The 25,617-nt window shown below is 50.4% G+C and overlaps 1 protein-coding gene across 3 annotated transcripts in view; it reads right to left on the bottom strand.

Moving 5' to 3' along the window:
* Bean1 (brain expressed associated with NEDD4 1) overlaps nt 1-23,936 on the bottom strand; it is a 45,010-nt gene extending 21,074 nt beyond the window's left edge. For 2 of the 3 annotated variants that reach the window (XM_085682075.2, XM_085682076.2), the window contains exons 1-2: nt 23,610-23,730; nt 13,052-13,158 (exon numbers count right to left, since the gene is read on the bottom strand). In XM_085682075.2, coding sequence (XP_085538201.2) covers nt 13,052-13,076 — 25 coding nt within the window. In that variant the 5' untranslated portion in view covers nt 13,077-13,158; nt 23,610-23,730. Of the gene's footprint in view, nt 1-13,051; nt 13,159-23,609 lie in introns of all 3 variants that reach the window. The other variant, XM_085682077.2, reaches the window with a different exon arrangement.
* Nucleotides 23,937-25,617: the final 1,681 nt, after the last annotated feature.

The following is a 25,617-nucleotide window of genomic DNA, read 5'->3' as shown; positions in this document are numbered from 1 at the left end:
AGGGCACTGGGTCCCCTGCAGCTCACAGATACTTGTGAACCACCTGTTGTGAGTGCTGGGAACTGAACCGGACCTTGGCAAGTGCCCTAAACTGCTGAACCATCCCTTCAGGCCCCTCACGCCTCCCTCTAGCTTCTTTAAAAGACATAAGGTTGTACAATTATTAAATTATAATGTCATTTTGATATATTCACATCACATACAGATGCAACAAATATGCTAATAAAAGCACAAAAATGGGGGAAGAGGCATTAGGTCAAAGTTTCCCTATTATGCTGGATTGAGTTACTACTACTCTGAAATAGACTGTGAGACAGAGACGCATGTACAACCCTCAGAGCAATTGCTAACAGATTTTTTTTTAAATCCCAGAAGACTACAACCAGTAAATTAAATATGTTTACTTCACGGCAGGGAGGTACCGGAGGAACACAAGGACAAAAGAGACACGAGACAAAAGGAAAGCACACGTTAAAATGGCCTTTGTGCTACTCCGTCATCTGTGTTTTTATTAGTTTGTATTTGTAAAAACATGGATGAATCAATTACTTAAGCGACAGAGAGCACCAGAGTAAATAAAAGGGCAAGGCCAACTATACACTGACAAGAAATGCATTTTTGTTAGATTTAAAAGGCAAACAGGTGAAAGAAAATAGAAGAATGGGAGAAGAAATACCAAGCAAGCCGTTGGCATCTTTTTTTTTTTTTGGTTTTGTTTTTCAAGACAGGGTTTCTCTGTGTAGCCCTGGCTGCCCTGGAACTCACTCTGTCGACCAGGATGGCCTTAGACTCAGAAGAGATTTGCCTGCCTCTGCCTCCTGAGTGCTGGGATTGAAGGCGTGCACCCCACACCCAGGTGGCATGATTTTTTTTAAAAAAAATCTTATTTTCTTATTTAATTAATCTATTCTCTCTGTGTGGGTACACATGCACATGCCACAGCACACATGTGGAGGTCAGAGGATGACCTGCGGGAACAGATTTCCTCACTCCACCACGTGGGTCCCAGGAATGGGACTCAGATTGTCAGGCATGGTGGCAAGAACTTCCACTCTCGAAGCCATCTCAGGGGCTTTAGTTGGCATGATTATACCAGTTTCAGACAAAATTTAACTTAAGGCAAGAAATATTATTGGAGTCAAGGACATTTCCTCGTGCCAAATCAGATCATCAGGAAGATATAATTGTTGGGTGCATGTACCAAACAATGGGCACCCCCAAACCATGAAAGAGAATACAATACTATCAGAACTGAAGTCATGGAAATTCAGTGTCCCAGCCTCAATAAGTAATACAACAGCCGTCTAGAAACTCAGCAAGGATCGGAAGGCTGATCTAGCAGCCAGCCTGACATAACTGATACTTAAAGAACACCTTTATCAACGGAAGATTGCAGCTCTAGCCACGCACATGTGGGGGCACTCTTTGGGGGCACTATCCACAGCACAAGCAGCAATGAATTCAGAAAATTTGAAATGTACAAATGTGTTATTTGACAATAGTGTAATTTAAGTGGACACCCACATTAGAAAGATACATGAAAAATGTCCCACTATCTCTTACAGCCCCTGTACATCGTTACACGGGGCTGGGGTGGGGTGAGGATTACAGCTCCCACTGCTGCTGCCCCTGCTGTCCCAAGTCTGGAACACATTAAAGGGGGTAGAATTTTGTCTCTGTATCCATAGAAGTTCCCCCAGGAACTACACACAGGCTAGCAGTGTTTTATATATATATATATATATATATATATATATATATATATATATATATATATATATATATATATACACACACACACACACACACACACACACACACACACACCTTAAGGTATTTTATCATTAGTAGGAAGAGAACTAGGCCAGCCCAAGTAACAGAGCAGGATCAAAAGTCATTAGTTCAAATCCTGCCTCTGCTTCTGGCCAATGGTGACCACTAAGCTCTTTGAACCTCTTGCCTCATCTGTAAAATTGGAGCAGTGCCCTCTGATGTAAGCTAATCAAAGCACATTGACTGACAGGATGCCTGGCTCACAACAGGTGCCCCAAATATGGAATTAAACCTTAAAACCCTAAAGATATTTCTTAGATGCAGCTCTAAATGTGAATGGTTGTCAGGCACAGTGGCACACACCTTTAATCCCAGCTCTCTGGAGACAGAGGCAGGTGGATCTCTGAGTTCGAGGCCTGCCTGGTCTGCAAGAGCGAGTTCCAGAACAGTCAGGGCTGCACAGAAAAACCCTGTCTCGAAGCAACACCACCAACGGCAGCAAAACCAAACAAAGATAAATGTGAACCCTAACAGTTGAAGATGGAGAGATCCATGAACAGCTTCATGGCTCTAGACCCTTTAAGTAGGACACAAAAGGTTCTAAACATTAAAACGCACAACAATGGGTCTGTATTGAGATAAAGAACTCTGATGGGCGTTTGGGCTGCACAGTGGGAGGGGCGGGATGGTGAGGGGGTTGAAGGATTGCCGGGGCACATCTAAAATGGACAGGGATGCTGAAGAAAGACTTCTCTAATGCACCCCATCATTCACAGTGTGCCCCCAGGACCCTGGAGACTAGTTCTCAGAGCTGTCTATCTACTGGTGAATAGATCTCGGGACACGAAACAATCCTTCTCCTCCTCTTCCCAGAGTCGCCCTTCCTCCATGATTAGCCTTCCACCCTAACAGGCTTGTTCTTCGCTGGATACACAAGCGATTAGTCACGCCGCCGGTGACAGCGGCTCAATGTCAAACAGCACTAACAGCGAACACATCTGCGAGCATACGGGGAAAACCAATTTGAAAACTTAGGCCTCCCTTTCGCGGAGACAACCCAAGACAGCCTTTCTCCAGATGATAAGCACAAAATCCCACAGGAATCCCTTTCAGACGGAAACATGCAGTCCTTAGCCGCTGCTGACAGGAAGTGTGTGCTGTTTACCCAGAGAGTCTCTGGATGACAGCTCACACCCTCGGTGCCTCTGGCACCTCCCACTACCTGTCCCAGGGTTGACCGCGTTGCCTTCAGACTCGACACCTGCAGCGCAAAGGCACGCTCCCGGTTAATAACTTAACCGAACCGACAGACCCTTGTTTGGTTTTTCGGTCTTTGCACAGCAGGAACAAGGGAAGGCGCTGTATGTATGTCCCTTTGTTCTGAATGTGCTTTACCAACTTGCGGCACCCGTGGCATTTGTGAGAAGACATTGTGTACAGCTGGGCCTTTCATTTCTTAAATCCCAGTTCAGGAGCAAAGATAGAATAAAACCTGGCATGGGAATGACAGCTAAACATTTCCGGTGCCAGGCTCCAGAGCATTAGTCTCCCCTTCTACTGAAGTCTGGGGTTTTCACTTAACACTCAGTCGAATTTATATTTAAAGAACGCCTGCCAGGTTCCCGAAGCTTCGAATTCAGTTGTAAATTACGCACTGTCTGGGTCCCCGATAGTCATGTTGTTGTAGATAATTGGATTTTACGCTTGGCAGACAGGCCAGCGCATCACGACTGCAGGTGTAATCGGTCTTCTCTCTCCTCCACAGCACCACGGTCCCCATGGTCGACAGCATTGCTGCTGAAATACGATGCATGTGTAATGGCCACATGTCCTCCAATGTCCTTAAAATGTCAGCGTCGCTGCAGATATTTTAAAGTATTGGGGAACCCTCTTTACCTTGAAAAGTGGGAAATTTCTGAAAACGCTTAAATTATTTGGTGAGGGCTCTCTTAAATGTTATTATACACGTGCTGACTGAAATCTGAAATGTCAGCAACACCAGATAAACCTCTTTCATGACACAGCTACGAGACTGAACGTGTTCAACATGGGTTTTCCAATTTGTACAGTTTTATTCTTGGAATGGCAGTGATGAAATCCTCTGCTCCTAAGGAGTACAAGAAGGTATTTCACAATCTCATACTTAGTTAAATATGCATAAACGAAATAATTATGTATATAAAAATTAACCCATATTTTATGAATAAAAAGGTAGGCATATGCTATTAACTCAAAGATATCATGAAAAACAGAGGCAATCCTTAGGCAGGAAGATTTTTGCAATATTATATCCAGCCGAGGAGTCATTCATACTATATAAAGAGTGCCTATAAATCAATAATGAAAGCACACCATAGAAAAATGGCTAAAGATTTGAGAGGTTATTTAACAAAAGAGTATTCAAGATCCTATACTAAGTCACTAGAAATTCAAACTAAAACCACCATGCGCTGGATGTGTTTCCCACTCGAATGGCTAAGATGAAAAACTTAGACTCCACTCACTGTTATTGGGAGCACAGTGGTCAGAAACCTCAGATTTGCCAGTGACAGGCCAGGTTGGAATAGCCACATTGGAAGTGTTTGGCTTTTACCTATGAAAGCTAAACATAGTTATATCTTAGTGTCCAAGCTCCCACTCCTATGTGGGAGACCTTTTCTATATGTTCACTGGAACTGGGCAGTATAGTGTGATGGTCATGGGCAGCTACTAAATAAAAACCAATTAAGATTAGAATCCAGCTCTTAGCTGTACTGGTCACATTCTGAATGCTAGGAGCTACCTGTGGCTTGGACCGTTTGTCCTGGACAACGAAGATAGGGACCATTTCCACTCCTGAAGCACGTTCTCTTGGACATAACTGTACTAGGATCACCCCAGCATGGCTATGCATTCACCTCAAATGGAAGAAAACACAGATGCCCAGTAGAGGAGAACAGAGAAGTTGCTTGTGGTATATTTACACAACGGAATACTATAGGGTGGTGAGAATACACGATCTACAATTATACCCAGTAAGGTAGGCAAAGCGTACAACACAATCGTGAACAAAGAACATACTGTACAAGCCCAATAAAGTTTGACGTTTAGCCAACACTAATCTGTGGTCGCCATTGGCCGAGGAGACTGAGCGGAGAAGGATATAAAGGAGTTCTGCGTGCAGGTAAGACTGTGTTCTCCAGCAGGAGCATGCTCAGTTCGTGGGAATTCTTTGAGCTGTAACCTGGTGGTGGTGCACCTTTCTGTAGGCACATTCAAGGCAGTGGAGTGCTGGCAAACCAGCTTTTATAAAAGAAAAGCAAGGAAAGCGAGAAGGTGAGAGAGAAGAGGGAGGGAAGGGAAGGAAGAAGGGAAGGGGGAGAGAAAGGAAGGAGAAAAGGAGGGATGAGGGAGGGAAGGGAAGGAAGAAGGGAAGGGGGAGAGAAAGGAAGGAGAAAAGGAGGGATGAGGGAAGACGGAAGGAAAGAAGGGTCTCACAGCTGTAGTTTGCCAATTTTCATGATGTAAATGCTTCCACCATGGTGACTTTTAAGCTACCAATAGTTTAACCATTTGCTTATGAAATCCTTAAATGTTTTTCATTATTGGCTCTTGTTGGCTGACATTTCTGCTAAAAGAAAGAAAAGGGAAGAAAGGAAGGAAGGAAGAGAGAGAGAAAAAGAGAGAGAAGAAAGAAAGAATGAAAGGAAGGAAGGAAGGAAGATCACTAGAGACTGACCAGGGTAGGAGAGGCTCAATGCTCCCTCTGGATGTGGTGGTGCCCTCCAGATACTCCGGTACCTGAAACTTGAGGTGGGATGAGGGCTGCACCAGCCAGGAGCTGAAGGTCGGCTTCTCTGACTGTTCCCAGCCTCTTAAGTGAGGATGGTGTGTGTGTGTGTGTGTGTGTGTGTGTGTGTGTGTGTGTGTGTGTGTGTGAGAGAGAGAGAGAGAGAGAGAGAGAGAGAGAGAGAGAGACAGGGGTGAGGGCAGGGATCTTGCTCTGACAACCTTTGTCCCTTGAAGCAGCTCTGTCATGGTCTCTCTTTCAAAGGAGTCTGGTCTTCTTATCCTGCACTCAGAGTTGGAGACTCTCCTGGGGCACTTTCTCACTTTGTGTGGCAGCTGCACTTTAGGGCAGTGCAGGCAGGATATTAAAGTGGCAGCTGCTCACATGCTTGTGACCTGATCCAGCAGGGGTGAGAGGGGGTTGGGGCAGAGCCCTGGAAGGAACAGGTCCTGTGGAGGGTTTTTATCCAGCCTACAATACAGGTCTAGGGGATCTGGTTTACGTCTGATGGGGCAGTGTGTGTGTGTGTGTGTGTGTGTGTGTGTGTGTGTGTGTGTGTGTTGGGGGTGGGGGGAGTGCCTGCTGACAATTTGTCAAAACTGAAGGACAGTCACTGTGTTAAGCCGGGACTGCTGGGAAGGGAGGAACAGTCTCAGGAGGACCCTGTAGGGGTCCTACACTACACTCAGGCTATGACTGTGGGATTAAGGGGAAGAATCAATCGTATTGAGCACACTCTGTGTGTTCACCAAACCCTCAGGTCACATTGGAAACTGGGCCCAATGATCCCATTTCACAAGGGGCTAAGCAGAAGTTCAGATGAGTTAACCAGATTTGCTCTAGTGTTGGCTGAGCCTGGCTCCTTCAAACCTTGGTGTAGCCATGACGTTAGGACACACCTACTTCCACACTTCTACCCTTTGACCTTTTCATGATGAAGACCCTTTCCTGCCATCCAGGGATGCAGGTCCAGGAGGCTAGGTGAGGGCTGAGGGGTGAGGGGTAAGAGGTGAAGGGTGAGGGGTGAGGGGTGACAGGTAGGGGGTGAGAGGTGAGGGGTGAGAGGTGTACAGGGCACTGAGCAGGATAAGCTTCGTGAACCCTGCAGAGAGAGGTGCCCTCAAGTTTCAACCCTGCAGAGAGAGGTGCCCTCAAGTTTCAAGTTTCAAGAGGCTGGGTTTAGAGGGCAGCCACTCGAAGCTGATGGTTTGGGGATTCAGAAGGGACCCAGGGTCTCTGGGCAGGTGGTTTTCCCCACCAGGACCGGCTGTCTTGTTTCTGAAGCAGACAGGCTGCTCATTTCTGTGGTGGTTTCCCAGAGGACGACCAGCCTCTCCCGAGCCCTGGGCACAGTTCCAGTGGAGGCAGAGCTGAGCGTCAGGGTGGCTAACACATGGGAGCCCTTGGCAGAGGAACAGCAGTGTGCTTACTCATCCCCTGGCTGGAGAGCATACCATCCTCTCCACGAACACGGCTCCCGGTGACGACACCAGGAATCATACTTCTCCTGGCAAGACCGCGAGATGTGGACACCACGGTGCCCTCCAGCGATGCGAGTCTCACTCTTGAGTTCCTTCTCTTCCCCACCGCCCCACGCCTGTCCTGCCAGTGACCTCACTCAGCTTCTCAGCACCGAGCAGCACCCATACACAGACAGCTCCCCAATTTACAGCCCCAGCTCCAACCTCACCCCTGAACTCCAGGCTCATATATCCAGCTGTCTGCCCACACCTTCACCCTGGTGTCTACGTAACATCTCAGACACAAGGGGCCTTCGAGTCTGCCTCCACCAGTTCAGCATCTGTTCCAGGAATTCCCTCAGCTCAGTAAATGGCAGACCCGTCCTTCCACACGCTCAGCCCCAAGCACTGCCACTAATGAGCCTTTTCTTCAGGCCCACGGTCTTTTCTATGCTGGAACAGACCATACCTGCTTCCACTTCTGAATTCTCCCACTCAGTGCACTCTTCCGCAAGACACCTGCATGCCTCAGTCTCCCCGAATCGCCTCTAGCGATGTTTATATTTGTCGACAGTTTCATGTGCATGAGAGGTTTGCCTGCATGTATACGCGCACCACATGCTTGCATGCCTGTGGAGACCAGAGTGTGCCATGGCATTCCTTGGAGTTGGACTTTCAGTTGGTGGTCACCGTGTGGGTGAAGGGAAATGAACTCCGGCCCTCTCTAAAGGCAATAAGTGCTCGAAACTGCTAAGCCACCTCTCCAGCCCCAGCACGGTCTTCTTAACTCATTCTTCAGCCGCCACCTCATCTGGCTGTGTTTCCTCCCCACCACCTGTGACACATTATAAGTAAATGTACACAATGCTTATGCCCACGTGAGTGTGTGTACATGCGTGCAGATGCCAGAGGTGAACCCTGGGTGTCTCTTCTGTCCCTTCTTAATTTTTTGAGGTAAGGTGTCTCACTCAATTTGGAGCCCATTCATTGATTGGCCAGCAAACTCCAGGGGTTTTCTTGTCTCCACCTCCCCAGTGGTAGGATTACAAGCACAAGCCACCACACCTAGCTTTATGTGGGAAAACGGGTTCAACCTTGTATGTCGATCCAACCATGGTTTAGCTAAAACTGAGACCTGACTATGCTCACTCAGGTCTGATCCCACCTAGCTGTAGCACCTTGACAAATTATTTTACCTCATTAAGCCTCAGTTTCCTTGTGTGTGGAGTGGGCACATTAACCCTTCTTTGTACAACTTCTTCAAGGAAGTGAGGAGGCCACAGGAAATATGGATCCTAAGGCCTTATAAGGGTTTTCCAAGTTACTTCTTTGGGCTCTCATGGCAGCCTCTGACATGCATACTTTATTTATTATCTATCTATCTATCTATCTATCTATCTATCTATCTATCTATCTACCCATCCATCTATCTATCTATTTATTTATTTTGGTGTTTCAAGACAGGGGTTCTCTGTAGCTTTGGAGCCTGTCCTGGAACTAGCTTTTGTAGATCAGATTGGCCTCAAACTCACAGAGCTCTGACTGCCTCTGCCTCCCAAGTGCTGGGATTAAAGGCATATGCCACCACCACCCAGGTGACAGGCATACTTTTATGAACTCCCATTTTATAGGTGAGAAAACTGAGGCCCAAAGAAAAACAACTGGCTAAAGTCCCTTTCCCCTGGTTCCTTGCATGATCAAGTGATGGACAAAGACTAATGATCTTTGGGTGGCACCAACATGCATTTAGGGTGACTGAGTTTGCATTCAGGCTCACTGGGAAAGAGTGCCATGATTGATTAGTGCTGTCTGCTCTGGACACAGCAATGGTGGACTGTTGAATGTGCTACATTATTTTCCCTTCTTGCCCTCAAATCCTTCCTTATCTTGACAGTGGCAGAGGTAACTATGACAACCAAAGAACCACTGCACTGTGAGTGTCTCCCAAAGGCCCAAGTGTTGATGCAAAGTGGTAAAACCCTTAAGAGGCGGAGCCTTGCAGGAGGAAGTTAGGCCACCCTGGATATGCCCTTGAAGAGGATATAATCCAGTGTTTCCTTGCTGTTGTGAGGCAAGTAGGCTTCCTCTCTCATATGCTTTTTTGCTATGACCTTCGTCCTCATCACAGGCCCCAAAGCATCATTTCCAACTGACCATGGACTGAAACCTCCAAATCATGAGCCAAATAACCTTGCCCTCCTCCTAAATTAATGATCTCAGGTATTTTGTAACAGCAACAGACAGCTAACACATGGTCTGAATCCCAGATTTGCCCCTAGAGTCCCACCTTCTGTTTCCCCATCTCCATTGTTAAAGACAGGACCAATAATATTGAGGCAGGCAGAGGGATGGTTTCTTGAGTATCTTCTCAGAGTCTGATACCAAGTTCAGCCCTCCCTGTGGCCCCTCAAATTCGAGCAGCAAACTGTAAGACTTCACTGTGTCCATTTCATAGATGAGCGAACTGAGGGTTTGGGGAGATTAGACGTTTGCCCTGGCTCACACAGCTGGCAAACAACAGCACCAGGATGCTCGCATACTCTAGCCCAATACTGTCCTCACTCCAAGGGTGACCCTAAGCATAGGGCGGGGGCCTTGCAAGGCTGTGATTCTGGCCAGGCGTTGGATAGCCATTATGAACTTGACAGGGGTGTGCCTACATGACTTCTGCATAGATTGTGGGGCACGTCTACCCCTTCTTCTTTTTGCTTTGCTACATGTTTATTCTCCAGACTCCCCCCGCCCCCCGCCAAACCAGCTCTTTCAGATTTGTCCCCAGAGGCCACAGGAAAGCAGGCTGCCCCCACCACACAGGGAGCTCCACGACGATGCCATCTGCTAGTTGACAATGAAGAGGCTGTGTGGCATCTGTGCTTAGAGCCTGGGTCCCCAGGGAGTCCTGGGCTGTTCTGCCCAGCAGGGGCCAGATGGAACCGATTCCCCCACCCCCAGTCTTCCTTCTCCACATTCAAAGCTCCAGGCAAGGCCTCTGGGGCTGGGAAAGCTCACAGACATGACTCCAAGCAGAGGAACTCCCTTTCCTCTTCTAGCCATGCGGCCAGAGAGCTTGCGAGCTTCCCTGGCTGGTCTCCCCTGTCTTGTTCTGTCCTCTTCTGTCTTGTTCTTGACGCCTCTCTGCCTCAGACTTCTCAGCTTCCCAATGGGGCTACTGCTGAGAGCTGCTGGGGATGCCCACAAGGGGCAGAGACCAGCCCAGGTATCCGAAGGTGACACAGGGTTGGGAGGCAACAGGTCTATAGCTCAGCCCTTTATGGCTGATGTCTGCCTCACTCCCAGAAGGCCAGAGAAGCATGCCACGACCCCAGTGTCCACAGGTGCTGGCAGATCTGATTTCAGGGCTGGTTTAGGGCCATTTTAGCTGCCACCTTGCCCTCTGCCCCAGGCAGTCACGAGCTGTCCACCATCTGCAGACCTCATAAGCTCTGATTCCCTGATGGAGGAGGTCTTTCTTCGGGAAACTTTCGGGCTTCGTTTTCCTTCCATGGGTTGCGTTTCTATACCACAGGGGTCAGGGTGTGGAGATGTGAACAGGAACACACTGTCTCCAACTCTGAGTTTGCTAGGTGTTCTGCACAACCTGGCAGGATCATTACGTGAGCTAAGAAAGGCATCTGCCAGGTTTCTCACCACACAGAGCAGTTCCAGACTGGAGAAGAGGTGTTAAAAAGAGAGGGCATGTGACCCCATATGGTCCTTCCCGGGTTCCTTCTAAGTATTTATTTTCTTTATTATTTTTAAGTTTTAAAAATTTGAGACAGCGTCTCATTCTGTAGCCCAGGCTGGCCTCGAACTCACTCTGTAGCCCAAGCTGTCTTTGAGCTAGTGATGATCCTCCCAAGTACTAGAGTTACCGGTGTGCTTGCTCCACATGCCTGGCTCCTGGTTTTTCCTCCCCCGACCCCCATACCTCCCAAGACCCAGGAAGAAGCTAGACAGCCAGCCTGGAGAATGCTGGCCCAGAGGCTGCAGCCAGCAGCAGAGCAAGGATGAATCTGGCTGTGCTGAACAAGGGGAGGCGCTGGGCTGGACCCTGGCACTGTTTCCCCTTCTCCACTTCCAAAGGGGCCATGACAGACAGGCTGGGCAAACAGAGTGGCTGGAGCAACCTAGGAGGGGTCAGGAGTCAAGAAGGTGGAAGTTACAACAAAATCAGATACAGGTGAGCTTTGGAAACCAAAGGCAGGACTCAGAGAATGCAAACAGGTGGGTATAGGTCTAGGTGAGTCAACAGAGGCTGCTGTGAAGTCAACTGAGTGTGGGGCAAGCCTCGGGTGACTTTGAAGAAAAGAAATAAGTTGCCTGGATAATGCAAGGCAAAGAGGCTTCCAGAGCCCCATGGTATCCCAAGCGTTTGGAGACCTAGGGGCTCAGACACCTCTTCATCTCAGAGGCAGGGCTGTGTGACCCAAGCAGGCTGGGGGAGCTTTGAGACCTCCCACGCCCCATAACCTCCTCACCTAGAGATCACGGAATCAGCCACACAGCATGTACTTATCAGGCACCTACTGTCTGCCTGGCATCAGACAGGTGGGAAGTGGGAGGAGTGGACCAGAAACATGTAGACATTGCTTTCTCATGGCCTGCAGAATCTGTGACTATCACTTTGAGTCCTCAGTGCTGTTTGGAGGCCATGGCTTCTATTAGCTGAAAAGCCCAGGCTCTCAAGTTCCAGAAAGCCTGCTACACTTAGTGTTCCTAGCCTCCTCCTTTCCCAGTTCCCTGGTCTCACCAGCAGGGAGGTGGGGAAGAACACAACCAGGGCAGGTATCCCAGGCCTTGGACAGCAGCTGGCCTGGGACAGGAGCTTTCGTTTCTTGATTCTGTGCCCAGCAGCGATGACAACAGTGCTCTGGAGATTCTGTTTGTGTGTCCACCAGAAAGAGTCACGCTGACCCTTCCTTTCTCTTCCCCTCAGTGGCCAGCACCTGGCTGAGCTTCACCACATCTAGATATATTGGCAGATGTGCCCGCAGTCAGCCTCTACCCTGCAACCTAAGTGGTGAGGATCCTACCCGGATTCAGACTGGATCCCACCTGCATGGGACAGGCAGGCTCTTGCCGTCTCCTTCGCTGGCATTCCCTCAATATTTCAGGAGTTAGCCTCTGGTGCTGTGACTATGTGAGAGAGATGCGCTCAGCCCAGGACAGCCCAGACTAGTGGTAGAAACTTAAGCAGGCCTTAGAGAGAGGTGAGGTGCGAGTCATTGGGTGAGTGTGGACACCAAGGTGTCAGATGAGAAACTTCTGATGTCACCTCAACACACAGCCACGACTTCTCAACAAGGGATAGGCAGTTAGGCGTGCTCCCCAAAGTACAAGAGATGCCGGTTTGGGGAGCTCAGGTGTGTATTAGAGAAAGCAGGTTCTGCTGTGGAGCCATGAAGGTTGCCTGAGAGGGTGAAGGCCAAGCTGGAGAGTCTACGGAGGCTGTTGTCTTGAGTTTCGAGAGGACACCTGGCTGGTCTACCAATGGACTCCTCACATTGGGGAGTTACAAGAAGACTCTTAAAGGCAAAGTCATGCATTTTCTTCAGTCAATGGGAACTTTCTGGTGAGAGCTATGGGGTGAATTTCCTTAGGGCAGTCAGCCCCAAGGAACTGTTCTGTAGGACCCAAATCCATGAAGCATTGTTTGTGGGTATTTAAGTGTAGGAAGATTAAGGCCTTTGCTTGCCGGAAACCACCATCACCATATCACACCATCACAACGAAGGCCCCAAGAGGGTGTTTCTAGCATGTCTCAGCCAACACTGCCCACAGCTACTTGGCCATGACCTTGTGGATGGGGGAGAACGTGCCACTATGCTTCAGACGGACCCTGAACCACATTTTGGGAACAGGACAAAGTGTGACTTTCAGTTTCCAGGGAGCCCACTGTGGCTGTTGGGATGGCCAAGACTCTTACACTAGCCCCGGTCAGACTCCCCTCAGCGCCTCGGTCAACCATCCCCATGCCAACCTTACAGATCCACCCTCTAGTTCTGCAGCAGCTTAGACCCCAACAGTGACAGACAAGGAAGAGACTTACAGGGGCAAGGGCGTTTGAAGGACATGTAATCCTTGGAGCAGAACAGCGGAGCCAGCCTGCCCTCGAGCACAGTTCAGACTTCTTGAGGGGACAGCCCCTCCACTCACCTGTGGAGACACAAACAGGCAGGTGATAGGGTGCCTATAGCACCCCCATGTCTACAGGCTGTGTACTTACATCGCTAGGTGGGGTGGGACTTATGAACATGCTCCTAGTCTGGGATTCCTGGGCTACAAGGTGTGGGGTGTGGGTGCAGGGGTAGGATGAGTGGGTGTTGGGGTCATGGTGATGTGTAAAGGCTGGATCTCTCTTTTGGGGAGCCCTGGAGTGGGAGAGTGATGCCATAGAGTTCTACTGTGAAGACACGCTGTTTCCACATCCTCCATAGACTATAGCATCCTGAGTGCCTTAGGGCTGTCAGGATCCTTAAAGACTGGTCCAAAGTCCTCATTTCATAGGGGAAAACGCAGAGGAGAGAGAAGCCTGCTCGAGGCTTCCTGGCTGGCACTGGGAGGGTGTTCCCTGCCTCCTAGCTCAAACTGTATTGTGATTTTGCCCTAAGAGCCAGACTGCTCTTTTCCTCCTCATTTTGTCCATAAGGAAAATCGAGGCTCAGAGAGGTCTTGTAGCTTGGCTGAGATCACACAGCTGCCAATTACAGGCTGGGGTGAGACTCCAGGTCTGTTTTTGGCTCATGCCCCCCAGTCAGCCAGCACATCCTTTTGGAAGGCACCTAATACATTAGATCACCAATTAGAAAAACAAATGAAAGGAAAATTCATTTCCTTTCCCTACCCCAACCTAGCTCCACGTGAACTCTGTGTGACACCTGGATTTTCAGGGCAGCTCGGTCATGCCAGGCCACTTTAACACTCCTTTACAAGGGGAACCGTTTTCAGAGCAATGTCCTCTCAGGCCACTGAAGGTTTGAACCCATTCAATCCCTCCCTGTGTGTCCCCAAAGGGCATAGTGTTTTACTTATCAAGAGGCACACTTGATTTCGGAAACTAAAATGCACTTTAAGAATTTTATTATTATTTTCTGTGGAAGGACATTTTGCCTGCCCATACGTCTGTGCCCACTTGTGTGCCTGCCGCTCTTAGAGGCCAGAAGAGAACTTTGAATCCCCTGAACTAGGGGTTACAGACAGCTGTCGGCATACACATACTGAGAACCGAACCCGGGATCTCTGGAAGAGCAGTCAGTGCTATTAACTTCTCAGCCAAAATGCACTTTTGGGAGTGATAAGGGCCATAGGTGTTGAGTTCAGGGGAAACATCCTAACCTTTCCTCGGGGACACTGGGGGTTGCATCATGTGACCAGAATTTACCTGTGAGAGTCAGACCCAGAGGTTCTCAGTCTTGTCTCAGCTAGGAGCCCCTTCCACAGGCGTTTACGCATACCGTGTGGAAACACTGGCCTTTCTGTTTAGTAAGCGAACAAGGAACTGCCTCCGCGCTGCCTCGTTCTTCTCCCCGATCCCTTAAGACTAAGGTCAATGCAGTACTTCCTGGCATTGACTCTGGCCAAAGCGCTTCACCTTCCTGAACCTCACATCCTTCCTGGGAAAGCAGGGACAAGCTTGGCCATGCCTCAGGAGCAGCCGTGTGTGTGACAGGCCTCACGGTGCTCTCTCTGTTCTCTGTGGGGGCAGGAGGAATGCAGGCGACCTGGGGACACCTCTGTAAGCAGTGACTTGCCACTCACCCCTCAACATTGTTCAGCTTCCCCAGTGTGAGCCCTAGGCTGGCCTGACATCCACTCTTGGTCTCCATAGAAACCAAGGGAAAGTTTTGACCCGGGGAGGGAGGGTAGGAGTTTGAGCTCCCAGGCTGCAAAGAGCACCAGTTACACACTAGGAGATTAAAGAAGAACTTTCAGGCCTGTGACCTTTGTGTTTGCAGATTACGTGTGAGAACTGATGTCTGCATTCATATTTGTGAATGTGCAGGGGGTACTATGTCTGTGTGTGTTGAGGGCATGTGAATGAGCCAATAACATGTGACCTGACAACTCACACATGTATATGTAAAGTGATCTGGCAACTCACACACGCATGTAAAAGAGGGCATGCGAATGAGCTGACAGCTCATCCTATTGCTTCAGAGAGATCTCTGTGTGTGCATGCACGTACACATGTGCACACATGCACCCTTGTGCATGCCTGTATGTGTGAAAGCCAGAGGAAGACATCAGGTGTCCTGCTGTACATCCTCGACCTCATTCCCTTTAAACACGGTCTCTTACTGAACCTGGAGCCAACAGGCTCTAGAGATCCTATCTCCATCCCCACCCCCAGCTTTGGGGTCATAGGCATACATGGCCACTCCTGGCTTTTTTTTTTCTTATTAAATGTGGGTGCTGGGAGCCTAATTCAGCTCCTCATGCTTACAGAGAAAGCCTCTTATCCACTGGGCCATTTCTCCAGTCCTTGAGAAATCTCTTCAAAAGAAGGAATGGACACATCAATCCCTCACCCGAGCCCCTTCCACAGCTTCCCGACACCTTTAGGAAAATGTCCAGGTCTTCTCTCTAGCACCCACAGCCCTGGGGTCTTCCTGACTCTCTAGTGCACTGACATATGCAGGGGTTTCATAAGTGCACACTGACGGTGCTTCCTGTGGTGCTGGTTTTGGGGACACCAGATGCCATGGAGAGGTGCAGTCACCTTCTCTTGAGGGGCTCCCCTTAGGGTGCTGCCTCTCTGGGAGGATTCTCTGGGGCCACCATTTCCTCTCACTGAACCTGGAGACTGAGGTGCAGACTGGTGAGTCTCGGGGTGTGGGCAGAGTGGGTGTCTTACAGTCCAGGGCCTAACAAGTCCTGTATTACACGTGGTCAGTGGCTCAAGTAGACAATACTATGCAGGAGACTTTGGGGACAGTAAGTTCACATTAGTCAAACACTTGTTAAATGCCACTTAGAGTCCCGTGCCCTATTGGGACAGGACCTTCGGGATGAGGAAAATCATTTCAGTTTTGCAGATGAGAAAACAGAGGCTTGAGGTGGTTGCTTGCTCAAGGCCACAGAAAAGAGATCCAGGAGAGCTGTGCACGCAGGGACCCTACCATACTTGGTATCCCTCAGCGACTGCCTGTGGCACCCCTGCAGATCTGCTGCCTTGGTACTCTGGTTCTATCAGGCTATAGTGGGACTGTTTTCTCTCGCTAGTGTACCATTCCTGGCCCCGCCTACTAGGAGAACTCCCAAGGTGCCATCCCATGCCAGCTTTCAGGATCTCTTCCTGAAGCTTCTATGACTGCTGGTGACAGATCAGTAACAATGGGAGGCACTGCCCCAGCGTGCGTACATCCTCGAATCCAGTTCTAAATGATCCTAGACACAGCATCTGGGGAGCATGGAAGGGCAGCAGGGTCTCTGCACCCTAGCTTGGGGCCCAGTTTAGAGAGGACATTTTCAAAAGTACCTGTACTGTTGGGGCACGCCGGCCTTAGCCTGACACTAGCATATGCTACTATGTAGAGACAGTTTTCAAGTAATGCTTCACATGCCAAGAGGCAGGCCTTCGCGGTGCAGAGCCGATCATCTCCACGTATCCTGTTGCCTGGATTGACACTGATGCTTGTCACAGCCCGGGACACCATGCCCTGCACTGTGGATCACAGCCAACACTTTACACAGAGCCGCTGACTACCCTTTCCCAGCATCTACCCCATCTGGGATCGCAAGGGGTCCCCCGCAAATCATTTGAAATTTACTTTTTTTTCAATTTTTCTTTTTTAAGTCCAGGTCTCATACGTAGCCCATGCTGGCCTTGAACTCAAGACCCTCCTGCTTCAGCCTTTTGAACACTGAGTTACGGATGTGTGCGACCACTCCTACGGCCCCATGCATGACAGGCAAGCGTTGTATTCCTGATCTATAGATCCCTGGCTTTCAAGAGGGATTCTTTGGACTCTAAAGAAGCAGCAGAATGCTCAACCCCCCAATCTATTTTCTCTTCCCTTTACCCACTAGAGGACCTCCAAGTGACCCACGGGAAAACCACTGCCTGGCACATCAGACACTCTGTTTGGGCAAAACTCTGTTGTTGTCCCCAGAAGAAAAGGGCTGGATGCGTGGTGTCTGTGTGAACAAGTGCCCACCCAGGTCCCTGCATGTGAACACAGCCAGACACAGTGACGAGGGCAGCTGACCAAGTCAGGCTCGGGTGGGCTGAGACCATGGGTTTCGGTCTGTGCGGAGTGCACCCCACCTGTCCTGGCAAGCGTGGGCCCATTCGAGGTCACAGTTATCCTGCCTGCCTCTTTCTGGGCCCAGCATCAGAGACTGAGCTTTTTTCTGCTGTGATTCAGTCTCTGACTGGATTGTTTGGCTGCGGATGCAAGAGAGGGTGGGCAGGCGGCACTCCAGGCTTTGACGTGGCAGAATGGTGTGTGGCTAGACCACGCCATTTGTGTATCTCTTTACGTTCCTGCCCCGGCATACCTCCACTCTGGGCTTGTGGGACACTCAGACTTGGAGGAAGGAGGGTGTAGGATCTACTGGGAAATAGTTCCAGGGGAGACTCAGTACCAAGGCTGGAGCTGGATCCAGGAGCCAGCTGCCAGACGTAAGAGGACAGCAGACAGGGAAGGGTTTGGGGATGATCTGGGGGCTCTAGCCACATTACAGAGGTCATGTGACACACTAACCACTGCTGTCCCATGCTGTCGGCCTATCAGGTCCTCAATATGAACCTCAACTTTACAGATGAGTTCTGAGATACAGAAGCAGAAAGGGGCAGGGGCCAGGTAAGGGGGGAGCCACCTTGCCCAAAGTAGACTCCTAGGAAGAGTCATAGCCGGGCAGCCACAGGCTCAGTTTTTGTTGTTTCTGGAAGATCTCTCTGGGCTTACGGTGACCCTGAACACCAGGTGATGGGTGAGAGGCTTCTTCCATGTGTACCAGGTCTTGGGAGTTGCGGATGGAGCCATTCTTTGACGGTCTGTGTCCATAACACACCTCTCCTGCTAACGGCGGAGTTACAATGGGCACGTATGCCAGATGATGGGGAGACAGAGCACAGACAGCTGTCAGGTGGGGCGCTGTGCATTCAGATACAGTGGCGATAGTGGGCTTCGGTAGGGGGTGGCAGGTGAACAGAGAGAGAAATCAGTCAGCTGGGTGGATCCCTCGGGGAGGAGATTCCAGTTGCATGGGGCAGAGCATTCAAATACTCTGAGTGGGAATGTGCAGGTGAGTTTGACAGACGTGTGGATCTGAGATAAGATGGTGAGAAAGGGGAGGAGGTGCTCAACGGCTCTGCGTTTGCTCAGGTGTAGAGGGGACAACTGCAGACCGTAGGTGTCAGTGTCATAGATAACCTAGCACCCAGCCCGAGCCGCAGGAAGTGCATGGTGACTATGGAGTGAATGAATGATGTCATCTCACGGGGCTTTGTTTCCTGGATCTGTGGGTGGGTGTGTGAACGCTCAGAGCAGGAAGGCAGTGAGAAATCTTCCTGGACTTGGTTAGATGCACTGCTCTTGCAAAAGCATTATCCACCTTACCCCAGCAGGGCTAACATCAGCAACAGAACTTAGTCCTGTCACGGGAAGGGACCCAGTTGGGGACTTCCTCAATGAGGACGTGCACGCCTCAGTGAGTACCGCGAAGTCACACACTATTTATCCTGGGGTTAAAGGCAGGAGAATGAACTCGGGAGTGGGGCGAGGAAGAGTGGGAGAAAACAATGGCCTTGAAGCTTGCTGGCAGGTGCCTGAGTTCCGATGTTATTAGACATCTGGTGTGGGAGCACCTCTGCTTCTCCAGACAACATCTGGTCACACACAGGCTGTACTGGATTGGTCAAGATCTGTCTGGAGGTTTTCTGATCTTTACTTGCCCTAATTTACCAGAATTGTTCCTCCATAGCAATAGGTTCTCAAATACTTCATGCTGAGACCCTTTAATACACCTCATGTTATACCAAGTCATGATCCATAGGTTGAGAACCACTGCTCTACAGGGTCAAATTCCACACTTGTGGCCAAACCATAGAGGTCTGATGTTCTATGCAGCTTCATGAACATGGCTACCTGCGAGCTGGTCTCGTCCTGCCCAAGAATCTACTGAAGCCCGATTCAGGGCTTGGTGACATCAGAAGAGACCCAGGCAGATGTTAATTTTAAAAATGGAATATGACATAATCCCAACGTGGCCACCAATAAGAAGAGATAGACTGAGCAAATGATAGTACACAGTTACAGTGGAATATTATGTAGCTATAAAATAATGTTTAAAAATTTAATAACATAGATTCTGAGTATGATGTTAGATGTAAAAAGAATCCCGATTATTCTAGGAAAACCCCACCAGGTTATAGAACTGTGCATGATCCTTATTTTGTAGAAGAAAATTCTAGTGAAAATGCCCGCACACAGCAAAAGATTAGGATGGAAATAGAATACACTGGAGGGATTAAGGAGGGTTTTTCATGTATTTTATATTTTTTATGGTATCTGAAATTTTCTACAGTGAAACATATTGATTTTATAATCTGAAGAATCATCAAAACGAAGGTTCAGCAAAGAACCTTTTGTGGTAGAAAATAACTGGACGAAAAAGTCAATGCCAGTCCATTGAAAATGGCTAAAACTAATTTGCCTTTGAACTTTTCCTTTATGACTGATTTTTCTTTTTTAAGTCAGTTCACCATCTAATTTATGGGTAAGAGGGTTCATTAAGATGTTTGAAAAATAATCTTTTCTTGTGGCATGGGGGCTTGATCTCAGGGTCTTGTGTATGTGACGCAAGTACTCTACTCCAGAGCTACATCATCAAAACCCTCAGAGAATTTAAACACTTTTTATTTTTATCACTACGTCACCCAGGTTGGCACTGAACTCACTCTGTAGCCCAGAGTTACCAGGAGCCCATGATTCCCTTCTGTTGGCCTCCAGAGAGGTCGGGATTTCAGTTCACATCACCAGGCCCTGTGATCTTCATTCCTTTTAACAGCCATCAAATTATCCCTGATACTTAAGCAAGTCTTTTTTAAAAGGATTTCTTCTTTCCTGTGTGCCTGTGTGTGCACGTACGCTCATGTGTGCACATGTGTATGCCTTGGAGGTCAGAAGAAGGCATAAGATCTCATCAACCTGGAGTTATGGGTGCCTGTGGGCCACTCTGTGTGGGTGCTGGGAACCAAATTCTGGTCTTCTGCCAGAACAGCAGCAAGCGACCCTAACCACTGAGCCATCCTTTCCAGCTCCCGAAGCAAGTCATGTTTGCTGAATATTTGAGTGAACGGTGTCTCCCATACTGTAACATTTTGTTTGTAATCAGTCTGAACACTTGACAAGAATAATAAAAATAGCAGACCTCTGTTTTGCAAGACACCTTATGATTTTGCAAAGCAGACTCAACGTTGAGTGCCGGTCTAGTCTCAGGAGATATCACAGGGAGTGATATTGCTGGGGGAAGGCAGTAGACAAGTAAGGGCTCTGGGTGCTGGAGGCGAAAAACGCTGCAGGGAAAACTGAAGAGGTGGAGATAATGAGTGAGAGACTGCTCTTTTATGTCAATTTGACTAAATGAGTTTGATAACTGTTTGAATAGAAAAAAAAGGAGTGTCTAAAAATGTGATAGCCATGGACTTAGTGTAAGCACCTTCCTTTTCAGCTCTCAGACACGAAACGATTGAAGATCTCCATAGAAGGATCATCTTGATAACTAATTGCATGCCGCCGGAGTTAAAATGTGCTAATTATCAATTTCACGAACTCGTGGAAAATTAGGATGAGTCACAGTGATGGTAAGGATTCTATACCTAGCTCTGGTCCTTACCCTTCCAGAGCCTCAGGCTTCTCTACTGACACAGCGGGATGATTACAGGATGTGCCCTCTCTGCCTCCACTCAACCAGAATGCTGGTGTCTGAAATCAAAGAGGATATGTGCTTGTGCTTACAAAACCAAGCATGAAGGATGTTCCCAACACAGTCACGACAGGGTCCCTGGACCGGGGCCACCTGATGCAGTCATGGGCCTCCCATACATTACTTCTTTCGTTTTCACAACGGGCAAGACAGGTGTGCAATCAATACTCACTCCATGTTCACAACACTGAGGCTGTGAACGGGAGGCCACCTGCCCAGAACCAAATGCTGTAAACTCCGTCTCTCGCTCCAAGAGTGGTGCTCACGGCCACAACTCTGTCTTGTGCTCACTTGCCAAGGGGCATGGCTCCTTGGCCTCAGTTTCTCTTTGGGGGAAGTTGTGAGTTGATTAGGGCCTTCCTGTGTGCTAGCCCATGCTTGGCACGCTCTTGTGACTAGGGTTTCGAGTGACAGTGATGTCCTCTGAGGGTGTCCAGCTGATTACCGCCAAAGACCCACGATCACCCCACATCCCCATCACGTTCCCTATCCGCTGTGCACCAAATACTGAGTGGAGCGGCAGAACAAACCTAATTAGCTTCTGATGAGCTCCTGTGGGAAGAGGAGGGGAGAGGGTGATAGAAGACGCAAGGCATGGGGCACCCCAGTGAGCGAGTGGGGGCGGGATGGAGGCGGCTACAAGGGAAGGAGAGAGGGACTTCTGGAGAGAGGAACCCCAAGGCGGCAGCCATTCTGTCCAGCAACAGGTGGGCACATTTCCTGATTTCATTCCAGTTCCAGGTGGCAGGGACTTGGGTGTCCTCTGCTTTCTTTTCACCAATGCTCCTGCCCACCTACACCCTCCATGCCTGTCCCCCGGCATGGATGCTCATATTTTCCCTAAGCCATGGGCATCTGATTGCCCTGCTCTGGGCCGAAGGCCCCAGCTCCCCAGACTCAGGGAGATCCTATTCAGATAACAGCACAGCTCTCAAGATCAAACCATGATGTCGGTCACCAGCTCCAATTCCTTTCTTAGGGCAATCATGGCCCTCCTGGCCGGAATAGGCACATCATAGTCAATGAGAAATCATCACAGAGGGGACCCTTCTGACTCATGGTAACCTCACTGTCCACTGATTTGGCTTCTTGTTACCTGTTGGAACCATCACCGTACTCACCTAAGCCACCCCATGGAAGACAATCCTCCCTTCACCCAAACCAGAGTGGACCAAGGTGTGTGCAGATTCCTTTATACAGGGTATGAACAATCATGTGGGGGTGTCTCAGCCTGGGGCAGCAAGTACCAGCCAAAGGAAAAAGGGCAGAACACCCGTTGTAGTCAGTGAGCCGTTTACAGCCTGGACAGAGGCATAGAAAGAGGGTCTGGGCAGGCAGAGGATGCCAGCAAGCGCCTGAGAAACAGGGCTAAGTAAGACTTCAGCAGGCCCCCGGGGAGCCAAAGGCTTTCTTAGAGGGCAGGAAGGAGGGCAGCGTCATGTTCCCTCACATCAGGGAAACCCACATTGCCTCAGAAAATGACACCTGTGACCCAAAGCAATCAAGTACTAGATAAACTGTCAGGCGTCTCAGAAGAATCATCTCACGATCTGGATTCATCTTCCTTCCATACGTTTCAGATGAGGGAAACTGAAGCTCAGAGAAGTCAAGGGTCTTGCCTAAGATCACACACACAGCTAGGGAATCAGTCAAGGGTGTTTTATGGCCCCAAAGTTTCTGCACAGTCCACTAACAGAATCGTGCTTACTTTTCAAAGAGGGAAACTGAGGCACTTGGCGATGAAGTTCCACTTAGCAGCCCATAAAATTGAGGAGAACCTAGGGGGCCCTCGGTTGGCACTCAGGTGCACGTGGAGTCTGGCAGCCCCCTGCTTCTCTGGCATGTCGCTTGTGCGCTCCCCTTCCTAGCCCGGGTTTGGCTGCCCATGCTGGCAACGGAGTTGCTGAGGAAGGTAGCCCAGGGTCGACACTACCCGCCTTTTCCTGGACTGCAGAGCCCGAGGAACAACCAGGAAGGGCTGCGGGAGTTAGCTGGGACAGAGTGGGTATTGCCCGGCTTGGGAAGGAATCTGGAGAGGGGGGTGGCCTTGCCACTCAGCGCTGCGCAGTCAGCAGAACCGCCACCTCCGATTCAGTTTCGGGTTCTTCCCAAGAGACGCACTTGGGAAAGTCTGCCTTACCGGGGGTGGGGGATGAGGGGGAACGAGAAAGCGCCTTCTGTCTTAGATGCTACAGTACCAGAGGTACGATCCAGGCGAGCAGCCGGTTGGAACGTCAAACTTCCTGGTTTAAGGTGGTGGGAGAGCGTTCAGGGTCAAACTCCGTAGAACCTCAGTCCATCTCCTCTCCCACCCAAGAAAGAGTGCATCCTAGTGTATCTTTTGCTGAGTGGGCTGGTCCGCGACCCTCCAAGCTGAGGGCGCGGGGGCTGGGGACCCTGTCTTGGGCTTCCACCAGCGGAGGATACTCGCTTGATACTCAGGCAGGCGGGAGACCTCGGGTTCCTTGCATTTCCCAAGGGGTACGCGGGTCCCTGTGACCCTCTCAGGGGGATGCGGGAGCAGGAACCGCAGGAGTCCCGGGAAGACGCTCAGTTCCGCGCGCGCTGAGGTTCCGCTTGGAACCACGTCTCCCGCCGCCCAGCGCGTCCCCGGTCGCGTGCCTAAGCCGCCGGGACCCCCCTCCGAGGCCCTCCCCGTGCCCCGAGCCCCTTACTCGGCTTGGCTGCCGCGCTCCGCTCCGTGCGCCGCAGTGCCGGCTCCAGCTTCGGCTCCAGCTCCGGTCCCGCTCGGGCTCCGGCTCCCGCTCGGATGCCGTGGCGCTCGGGATGGGCTGGGGCGTCGCGCCGCTCCGCCTGGGCCTGCTGTGCGTGCAGGGGCGGGGCGCACCGGCGGGGCCGGGTCGAACGGACCCGCACCCGCGTTACCCGAACGAGCCGCTGGCGGCGGTCTCCGGGGCCCTGCCCTGCCCTGCCCTGCCGCAGCCCCGCCTCGCCGCCCGTCGCCGTCTCCGCGCCGCCGCTCGCGCCACCGTCACCCTCTTGGGTCCTTCTTGGCGGCGGCGCGGCTTCCAGGTCTCAGCTCGGCGACGGCGGCGGCGCGGCCCGGGTCATGCTGAGATGGGGACGCGGGGGAGGTGGGAGCGCTGAGCCGCGCCCCTCTGCGCACAGCCAGCCCGACACCCACACAGCGGTGGGGGGCGGGGGCAGGGCGGCGAGGAGGCCCAGGGATGCAGGGAGGCTGATGAGCCGGGCAGATGTGTGAAGGGTGGACAGACAGACACGTGTAGAGAAGGGTGAACCAACCACATGTCAGAGAAGGACAGCCAGACAGGTTGGACAGAGACAAGAGCAAAGGGAAGAACAGAGGGTGGGGGTGGCTGGAGGGACACAGCCTGCTGGCCTTTGGGATGGGCAGAGGAGCTTGTCAGGGCCGCCAGTTCCCAGCTGCTAGAATTCTCTTCACGTAGTCTTGGTCAAGGCTTCCAATATGAGCTACCAGCAGGCCTATTTTCTTCACCCCCTTGCCCACCCGGTGTCCTCTGTCTTGGCAGATGCAAGCCTGCCCCTTGGAAAATCCCTGGCTCAGGGGAGGAATCTGGGTTCCAGCTCCTCCTCTGCATTCACCACTGGGGGCCTCAGGCATGCCCCATCCCATCCTCTCCCCAGGCCTTTCTTTTTCATCATTACCACAAGATCCCTGTTTATTGCACACTTAAATATATTGGTGTGCTCTACAGTTACGGAATTTTGAATATTTATTCGCCCGGGAGAGTCCCGCAAGGGCTGCTGTGTCTGGGTGGGACTCCAGGGGTCTGCATAAGATGACACTTGGTAAATCATGACCTGAGCCGTTGCCAACCCTCTCAAAAGGCTCATTTTATTGATGAGGGAGCTGAGGTTTAAAGAAGCAAGGACATCCGAAACCCGGACGCCTGCCACTGGCTGGAAAGCGGTTTTCAAAAATAAAACATGATGACAAAGAACTGAACATGTTGATGATAAAACCTTGGGGAAGCAGAGGAGCCCTGGGGACCTTGTGCAAGAGAAGTGAGCCAGCTGCAGGCCCCACTGGGAGGTGTGTTCAGAGCGGGCCTTCAGAAGAAAACAGCTGACTTTGTACCTCAGCTCCATTAGGCACCATGGCTCCTGATTCCATTTGAGACTCTGCCTCCTTGCCTGGGTCCTCGGTCCCTTCCCATACCTACAGGGGTTCGTCTAAGCTCATTGGGGCTATCATGGGGGCAAGCAGGGTATGTGGAGGGGGAGCTGTAAAATATGAACAATGAGGTTAAAATGAAGGATTCTAAGAAAAGCCCTGGGTGGGCCCTTTGTCCAAATCCAAACATCTATTTATTTTGTGGGAGAACAAATGAAAGGCCAGGAAGAGGAGGGTGAACCGAACCAGGGAGCCAGGACTAGAGGCTGACTCCTGGGCCACATTGTGGTGCACTGCACCGAAGACGGACCATGGCCCTCTCAGCAGACATCAGTTGGTCCACAAGCCAATGGATATTCTAGTTGTTGAATGGTCACTCTTGGGTAGGCCTATGTGTTTTAGGGGTATGAGATGTGGGTGTGGCTTACTTTGAGGGAAGGGGCACAGCCCTAAAGAATTCATTTCTTTATACTCCCCAGCCTATCATTTGAGTATCTCCAGTCTGACAGATTTGTGCCTCAAACCCCAAAGCCGTTTCAAGTCGGGTTGATGAGACTGGGTCTAGC

This window comes from Myodes glareolus, chromosome 22 (genome assembly GCF_982192425.1).
Source record: "Myodes glareolus chromosome 22, mMyoGla1.1, whole genome shotgun sequence".
NCBI lineage: Eukaryota > Metazoa > Chordata > Mammalia > Rodentia > Cricetidae > Myodes > Myodes glareolus.
Note: the sequence above shows the minus strand (reverse complement) of the source record. Positions and strands in the feature narration are given on the sequence as shown.